This window comes from Oryzias latipes, chromosome 14, assembly GCF_002234675.1.
Source record: "Oryzias latipes chromosome 14, ASM223467v1".
Classification (NCBI taxonomy): Eukaryota; Metazoa; Chordata; class Actinopteri; order Beloniformes; family Adrianichthyidae; genus Oryzias; species Oryzias latipes.
In genome coordinates, this window is record NC_019872.2 from 20,663,614 (window position 1) to 20,673,170 (window position 9,557).

General features: G+C 41.3%; 1 protein-coding gene across 1 annotated transcript; it reads right to left on the bottom strand.

Annotated features, from left to right (window-relative positions):
• Positions 1-903: 903 nt before the first annotated feature.
• On the bottom strand, positions 904-8,902 carry vkorc1l1 (vitamin K epoxide reductase complex subunit 1 like 1). The gene is made up of 3 exons (XM_004076602.3): positions 8,561-8,902; positions 3,103-3,212; positions 904-1,266 (listed from the first exon to the last, which is right to left on the bottom strand). The coding sequence occupies exons 1-3, from the start codon at positions 8,845-8,847 to the stop codon at positions 1,040-1,042; spliced, it is 624 nt and encodes a 207-aa protein (XP_004076650.2). The 5' UTR covers positions 8,848-8,902; the 3' UTR covers positions 904-1,039.
• Between the last annotated feature and the right edge of the window lie 655 nt (positions 8,903-9,557).

The following is a 9,557-nucleotide window of genomic DNA, read 5'->3' on the forward strand; positions in this document are numbered from 1 at the left end:
ACCAAGGAAAACTAGTGTTGACCTTTGCTCTACTCCACCCCCCCAAAAAAAAACACTGAAACAAAAATGTGAACACTCTTTTAGGCACGTAAGTCTCATGGATCCCACCTCTGTGGTGGTTAGGAATGCTTTTCGATCACCCAAATAAAACTAAGATGCTTCAGATGAAATGTGACGTCCAACAAAGCAACTGCATGCCTGACTGGACCCAAAGGAACCAGGATTCCCCCGCCGCCGCCGCCGCACACCCACCACACTGTGAGCACCTTTTCCTCCTGATCTACTGTCGTCTTCTTTTGCTTTTATGCCTTCTTTCATTTTTGTGACAACACTCATCACATTCTAGCCTGAAATATTGCTCAGCAGCTATTTACAAAAATCAAACGAGCTGGTCTAAACCATCACAAGGTCCTGCGTTTATTTTAGTGGTCCTCGTCAAAAACAAATGACAAAGTGTAAACATGAAAGAAAAACTGTTCTGAATGGATTCTCACCCTGCACTGACTGTGATGCCATGAGGGTTTGTCTGACTCTGGGGGGGGGGCTTTACTCGACTCCAGGTGTTTAGAGCAGGTAAAGGGGGTAAACCACTTTGAAGTGGGTCAAGTTAAACGTCCTGCTTCTTCGTCCGCGCCGCCATCTCGCGTTTGTTCAAGTGGCAGCAGCCCGCCATCGGTGCGACCCTCTGCCTCTGCTTGCTCAGGAGCCTCCCCGACAACCCCCCCCCCCCCCCCACCCCCCCCCCCCCCCCCCCCCCCGACAGCCCCCAGAAGTGAGAAAAAAAATTCAACAAGAAAGATGAAATAAAAAATAAATCATCTTTCACTTACAAATTCTTCAGTGTTTGCAATCAACATTGAGATGTCAAGCCCAACTTTTGAGTTAGGTTTTTTTTTCCTTTCATTTTTTTTTTTTTACACACAGCAGAATAAACATGTTTGGAAGCAAGGTCTTCTGGTGGCAAGTCAGATGTTCAGAGGTCACATTTCTTTTTTGTTGTTGTTGTTGTATTGTTTTTTTCCTGCCCGGTCTCTGCAGCTCAGTCCTGCTTGGCTTGGAGCTGCTGCTTCCAGGCCTCGTTCAAGTAAACCAGTCGCTTATAGTTGAGAGTAAAGAGAATGAAGTTCAGCACATATGTGGTGATGCAGATGACGCAGAAGTCCTTTAGGACAAAGTAGAGGATGTAGCCCAGGTAGAGCGAACCAACCACCGACAAGATGGATGTCGTCATGAGAAAAAGGGCGGCCATTGCACTGACAGTCATTCCTAAGGCAAGAAACACAGAGCTCAGCCACACAAAGAGGCAAACACAAGAAACTGGAGGGTTAAAGAAAAAAAACGTTTTTTATAAACCTGATGCATCTGTTGTCACCATTGACCGTATAAGAAAACTGGACTGAGTGTGACGTCACCTATAGAAAATGGTTTACTTACGGCTCCAACCACATGACCTCAATTTAGTCGCCATTTTTTGCAGTATGAACCTCGCCATGATGGAGCCAGAAACCATCAGTGAGCAGTGATAGGTCCAAGTCAATGTTTCTATGGCAACCACACTCTCACCAATCAGGAGTTAGCTTGTTGGAAGTCCACACCTCTACCACCTGAAAGTGGGCTCGGGAGAATCCTTCAATCATTTCCAACGTGAGACGTGAGACCACAGCCTTTTTTTGAGTCATCTGATTGGCCAGTTTATAAATTCATGTAAAGTCAATGGTTGTAAATTATTGACTATCTTAGAACTGGACTGAGTGACCCCTCCCCCCTCATGTTCCAAACAAGAAGAAGCCGCCAATTCCAAGAAACTAAAATCCCACAGACTTCTATAGAGAATAAACAGCTATTACTTAGTCATTCTATTGGTCAGAATAACAATCCTTACATTTCATGATATTTTTTTCTATAGTGCAAGTTATTTAGGCTAAATCTGACCAATCAGATGCCTGCTTGTTATGTGGTGTAACAATGAATGCCGGCAACAAGAGATTCTTCTGAGCCCACTTTCAGGTGGTAGGGGTGTGGACTTCCAACAAGCTCACTCCTGATTGGCGAGAGTGGTTGCCATAGAAATGTTGACCTAGACCAATCACTGCCTACTGATGTTGGCTGGCTCAAACATGGCGCCATCCGTATCGTGAAAAAATGGCGACTGAATTGACTTCATTTGGTTGGAGCTGGAAGTCGGACACTTTCTATGGGTGACGGAATGCTTACTCAGTCCAGTTCTCTTATGCAGACAATGGATAAAATATGTAGTCACATATGTTTGGGAAAACGTTTTATAAATATAAAGAAGCTAAAAGATGTGACAAGTTTTAATCTGTTTAATCCACACAAATTTAAGATCAATACATTAATTGTAGTATTCAATTCTACATCAGAAACCATTGAAATTTCTATGGAAAAAATCTGAATCTACATTAGTAGATCCTGAAACTGTGACATATTTAATTGTGTCCTGGTATTTATTGCAAAACACTTAATAGATCCTGTTATATGATGATGAAAAAGTTCTAAAATGCACTTTGGCATTGATTATTAATAAATTCAATCCTTCATTAAACTTTTCTATTTTATTTAAACATGTCCTGGTTGAGTCCAGCAGTGACAATAAAACCCATTTGGAGTCTAGCTGGTCTCCTTTGATGCCAATCCTGGTCTGGGGTGACGGTTCAGTATAACTGGCCTGCTGTTGTCTTAGTCAAATGAATGCTAACTGCTGAGGCTAAAAGGACTTCTTGTTCTGCGGCCCTCGGCCAGTAAGGCCAACCATGAGTGAGTCGTCGTCGTCGTCCGTCATGAAGCCAGACCAGCTCATGTTAAAGAGCTTCTTTACCAACACCATAACAAATCCCTTCAAACCAAATGCACAAAAAATGGATATCTAATATTTATCGAGTGCAATGTGAGCAGAAAGACAAACAAGCCTAAGGACATTGATTTCTTCCATTCAAACGAGCTCAGCTGGGTGTCAAATAGAGCTGTGACACAGGAAGACAAAGCGCTGAGTCAGGCCTGTCACTGGAGCAAAGATTACCAACACATTTCATCTCTCCAGTTTGTACGACTAATAAAGTGGAGTCCGCATAAATGACATCTTACCTAGTAGAAGTTGAAATGCATAAAAGACGATTCCGTAGACACTGTTTGGTTGGTTCAGTGCACTGTCGTTTCCAAAAATTGAGCCCAGGAGTCCAAATCCTCGACCCCACCTGGAATAAAAACATCAGCAAAGACATTGTGTCAACGCAACAGCAATGATGTCAGCCAACCAGTCACCCAACATCCTTACAGGCATTAGAGCAAATTTTCAGATCAACCACAGAAACAGCAGTTTGACAGAGGATCCACTTTGATCAAAACTCGGTTTTTAACATGTTCTTGTGGTTTTTTGTAATATAAAGAAGGCTTAACATGACATTTCTGAGAATTTCTTTATTCAAATTGTTTTGAACTTATTTGTGATTCCTCGTCTGAGCTGGCATCAGGCTCTAAACTGTACGGCTGGATAGCTCCAGTACTGCTCGCCGTTTTTGCTGCTACGCTGATGTTAAGCTGGGGGGTGTGAGGGGCTGTAAGCTAGCGGGAGAGAATGCAAAGAAAGAGCTCTCAGCACCGAGGAAGTGATGGGAAAGGGGGCAGGGCTGCTCCGCACCAACAATTCCGCCCACAACTCAGAAATGATTGAACTCCTGCTGCTCTGCAGAAACTATGACCTAGAAAACGACACAGATTTTTTGATTTTGGTTAAAAACAGCTTATTCATAATTAAAAGACCACTAAGAACACTTTTACAGTAGATCAAAAGAGCATCAGATGGGAACTTGAACCAAATCTGATGATTTTTGCTCAGCTCCAGCACCAAGTTTGACTCAGACATTCCCAACTACAGCCGATTATAAAAGTAACTAATAAACAAAGTGACTTAGAAAAGGTCAAAAAACATTGTCTATATTTTCTGAGTTAGATACTGCTCACAGCAGCACCCAAGACCAGTTGATGAACAAGTCAAGCATTAAAGCCTGCAGGCATTGTTACAAAGTCTACAACATCCAACTAAAATTAGTTTTAAGTAGGCCTGCACCATAAATCGCATTATCGTTGTCGCAAAATCAAGCTGTGCAATACGCATATCGCTAAAGACAGCGAAAACTGCGAGAAATGGTGACCTTAACTGTGCTAAAACAATCTTATGGCAACTTGAAGTTTTTAACAAATCAAATTAATCCCTTTATGCATTTGACAAATCAGATGGACTCCTTCATGTTGTTGACCAATCAGATTAAGCCCTCTTAATCTGATCCAGAGACTAGGGTCATTTGAAGTGTAAGTTATGTTGACCCTTATCAAAATTAAAAATTTGAAACAAAACAGAAATTTTGGCTGTTCAGCTGTCTGTTTATGTGGTATCGCAAGTTATATTGTCATCGCAATATTGATCATTAGTATCAAATGTTTTCCTCATATCGTGCAGCTCTAGTTTTATTACTCTGATATGAAGAAATGTCAAGTTTAAAGAGATTTTTGTTCAAAATAATGCCCTTTTTTGTTTTATGAAAGGCCAGGTTTGCCCTTATTTCCACTAACCAATCATTATTCTCCAATAATTAAGAAACGTTTAAGAAAAATGTTGGTTTAATAGACAAATATTCAACCGTGTTTCATAAATTATACTTTTTCTGAATTAAAACGGTTAAATCCCATAATTAAGCCTGCCTACCGTAGTTTGAATATTCTCTTTAGAAAATTCAGTAAATGCTTACATAAAAATATTTTAAAAATAAGATGTTACTGTTCACTAAACACAAACTAATGAAAGAGACCTGGATAAAGATGGTGGTGCCCTATGGAAGGACTGAAAAGAATCAAATGAGTTCTGTAGCCGTCCGTGGGACTTCTGCAGCTGTCAGCAGCTCCTTCCACAGATGTTCAACAGCTTTAATGCAGGGTTGATGCAACACTTCAGAACACTCGAATATTTTGCTCTCAGACATTCCTAATGTTTACATCTGTTTGGGTGGTTGTCGTGTTTAAGGTCCATGGCCCGCAGCAGACCAAACTATAATACAGGGGTCGGGAACCTTTTTGGCCAAGAGAGCCATAAATGCCACATATTTTGAAATGTAATTTCGAAAGAGCCATACAATAATGTAGTGTCCCTTCCCCACACTGAGGCACGGAGACTTAACCTCTTTTAAAGTTCTTTATTCTGGTTACTGCAGACCGCAACAAACGCCGTTCAATTAATTCAGCAACTCCTGAATCTCTCCCGCTGACACGAGAGCGCTTCTCCCAACTTTATATTCACCTGCTCCCGCTGCAGCCCTCCCATTTCCCTTATTCGGCCCATAGCTGAACCCCATTGGTCCAAACTACCTAACAACAGGCTGAGCGACAGAACTGAGAGCCAATCAGATCTCTGCGTGACGCGTTCAATGAACTCCAGAACTTTCAACGCGGCCCAACAGCCATCCAACTCAGTCCGTGACAATATGTTTAAAACTAAATATACAAATGAATGTGTGCATTTGATTTAATTTCAACATTTTTAAAGTACAATAAGTCTGTGGATTCTTTTTAATAACATTGTTATTCTGTTGCTAATAAATGATGAGTATTTCTCGTGGTAGTTTTGCTGATGGTCTAGTCTGGTTTATACGTGGTGAGTTTCTGCTTCATGCAGGCGTTGAGACTTTAAACGTGATCATAGGTCTGAATGTTCTGTAGATGTGACAAAGACTGCTCACATGTAGACGGGGAGCCAAACACACACTCACACGCTGCAGTGAGTGACGGGCAGCGGGTTTTACGTTTTTACAATCTCTGCGCGATTCACCTGCTGCCGGTCCCCACAACACCTCAGCCCCACCCTCTGCTTTCTCCCTCACACATCCCGTCCCCGCATCTGCGCGCTCTTTCTCAGAGACGGGAGCGCGTAGTTTTAGGCACGTCAATTCACAGGTTTCCAGCTGGTACAAACTCTGTGAAATAATAGATAATAGTAACTGATAGCGCTGGCGCAGATTTCTCTCTCTAAGCACTGCTACTACTGCGCGCCTCTGGCATCGCATCGCGCCCGAGAAGGACTGGTCTAATGAAAAAAAAAAAATCTATAATTAAAGATTTGTCTGCGAGCCACATGTGATCATTAAAAGAGCCATATATGGCTCGCGAGCCATAGGTTCCCGACCCCTGCTATAATAGAAAGCAGCTCATTTGGTTCCAGATTATGTTGTTAATCCTGAGAATTTATTGAATCCGCACAGATAAGAGAAACCCCGTTTCAGTTGCAGCAAAGCAGCCCGCACCATAACCACGCCTCCTCCAACTTTTACAGCAGGAACAGTTTTCTTGGTATTTTTCACTTTCGTGTCTTTGAACATGGAGGCGATGACGTAGAAAAAGGTAAAGCAGTTTTGTCTCATCGGTCTAGAGGACGTTTTCCCAGAAGCTCTGTGGGTTTCTGATATTAAAAACCATCAGGCCTATTTTATTCATTTTTATTTATTTATTGTTATTATGTTAAAGAACTATTTACAAGCAATGTCTGATTTTCATTGATTTCAGTCTATATATCGGTTTGTTACTTTTCTCAGTTTCAGAAAGTATTGTGGGTTCATTTAACTCCTTCATGCCTGAATTTATTTCCAGTCATAAAAAATATTCTTCTGTGTTTTTTTCTTTTCAAATATGAGCCCCGGATTAAATGGTCTGTTCCAAATTAGCAAAGTACGGTGGGAAGAGATCAAGAGAGGGGTAACAACATGTTTGTGTGTGTGCAGAGGTTTAGGCTGGTTCTGACAAATTGGAATTGTGTTTATGTTATCTAAAGACAGTCAAGAGCCTTGGACTGCTCAGACTGACATTCCCCATATTCCACTTCTGCTTTAATATTCATAGTTTTAACTGCTGTGGCAAGTGTAGAACATCAATCAAAAATAGAACATAAAAAAATCTAGTCAAAAATATAGGAATTAGAGTCCCACTCCATCAGATTTTGATCTATTTTAAGTGTTTCCAGTGGTCCTTTAATCATTTATGTTTAATTATAATTATGACATTTTTTTGCCAAATATTTGAATAAAAGTCGTTTTCTAGGACATAGTTTCTGCAGAGCGGCAGTAGTTCACTAGAAATTCCCCTTTGAGTGGTGGGCAGGACTGTTGGTGTGGAGTGGGCCCGTCCCCTTCCCCATCATCACTCTGTTTACACTACTAGCTTACAGCCCGTCACAACCCCAACCTAGAATCGTGCAACAGAAATGACAAGCTACATTGGAGCCATCCAGCTGTACAGTTTTCAGCCAGATGCCAGAATGGATGAGGAAAAAACCAACACATTCATGAATCTAGTCATCTACAAATGGATGCATCAGAATAAAGAGCTTGCGGCTTGCCGTAGTAGCTTCTACGTTACAGATTCACTCTTTTCCCAACAGCATGTTTTCATCTGCTCCTGATTCACCATAATTTGAATAAAGAAATACTAAAATGCAATTTCAATTTTGCTTATACATGTCGTCCATCACGCCACAAGAACATGTTAAAAACACATTAAAAAAACAATTTTCGTTGGAAAGGGTCTTTAACATGTCTGTGCACGCGTGTAGATATTAGACTGATTCTGACAGCTTAGCATTGGGTTAATGTTATGTAAAAACATTCCCAGTATTCCACTTGTGCTTGAATATTTACAGTTTTAAGTGGCTGCAGCAAGCATTGCAAATGTAGAAAGTGGGACATAAATATGTCAAGTCAAAAATATATGAATTATATACACGTTATATTGCACGATTAGCTCATGATGGGGTTTCTTTGCTCCCCTTAGTGCCTTCAAACCAGAGAATGATTGTTCTGATCTGATCCAAAGTGATCGGTGAAAGAAAGCATGTTAGTCTCCTCCACTGACTTCTGGAGCAGCTATGTTCCTTGAGGCTTAATGATAACAGGTTAGTTAATGATACCAGGTTAGAATTAGTATAACTTGAAATGACAGCTAAAGAAGCAGGCATTCATCCCTGCACCAATATTTAGCCTTTCAACCAGTACAAGTTTTGGATTTGATCAAGACAAGATTCCTAGACAGCATCAACACAAATCACAACTCTATCGTTAGTTTAATCAACTTGCTCATTTCAGAGCTAAAGATTGAGTAAACAACGCTGCATCCAACCGCAGACCCACCAGTGGAAACAGAATTTACGATCAGGGTCAGATTAGTTTGTTTGACCCCATCGGCGTGTTTCTGCGGCTAAAAGCCGGCTACGAAATAAGTTAGCTGTAGTGCTCGTTTGCTAACGGTTAGCAAAGTTAGCTACTTTTAGCTACGTGGCTAATGCTAATCTTTTAAATGAATCGTTAACTTCTTTCCGGCGGGTTCTCTCTTCCCCAAACCGCGCTCCCTCCTGCCTTTGGCGGAGGACGGCAGTTTGCCGGGCAAAGCAGCGGCGGAGCGTCGGCCGGCCACCTTTGACAGCTTAAACCGCCCTTCCCACACTGCCACAATAGGAGCCAGCTTCATTGAGCGCCACAGAAGGCGCTCTTCTCGCAATTCAAATTACCTTGAAGTGAAGACTTTCGAACAGCTGATGGAGCTGCTCACATCGCACACCGCCTTGTAGTTCGGATCCCGGGCCTTCTCCCGCTCCACGTGAAAAGCGTATAGAGACAGCAGGATGCCCAACAGGCAGACCAGGAGCCGTGCTATTCTCTCCCACCGAGGGGTGGATACTCTCAGGACGGGCGCCGCCATCGCTCTCTGGCCTAGCTGGAGACACGCATACAAACCAAACGCAGCGCACTCGCCCGAGACAATTGCGACGTGGATCGGCGTCAGCGCGTGCCACATAGTTAGGGGCGTGGCCTCCTAATTTCAAGACCAAAATTATTCCTGAAACTTGTACAGAGCAGAGTAGAGGTTACAACAATGTCACTTTATTGTAAAAGTTAAACTTAAAAAAAGTTATTATTACGTATGAGTTTGAAAATGATGGATGTTGTTTGTACATTTTTAACTTAAGCAGCAGAATAGATGAGGTTTTCGAGAAAAAAACTTTTGCTTTAACTTCTTATTTTATTTCTTTTACAACTATATTCAAATGCGCACGCTGGTACTAACCGTTGTCTTGTTTCTGTGTTGTAAATAATGTCTAATTTTCTGAGCAAAAACATCTTAATCATAAAAAATATCAAATAAAATATATCTGGATATGTATGGACTACTACATAAGTCGTAATTATCTAGGAACTGATAGATTTAGGGGTGTGTGTGTCTTTCATCGGGTGTTTCCAAAACATATTTATTTCTGAATTGATTGTATGTTCACGTTAAAATGACCCGAAGATGACACGACGCCCATTGAGTGAATTTGGGCTATACAAATAAAATTGAATTTGATTTTTTTTTTGATTTTCAATAAAAAAATGTTTTATTCTTTGAGATTTTTTTTAAATCTAAATTGTTTCAAATGAAGTTGTGAGAAGAATTTATTCATTCATTCATTCATCTCCTACGCCGTTTAATCCCTTTCAAGATCACGGGCTGCTGGAGCCTATCAT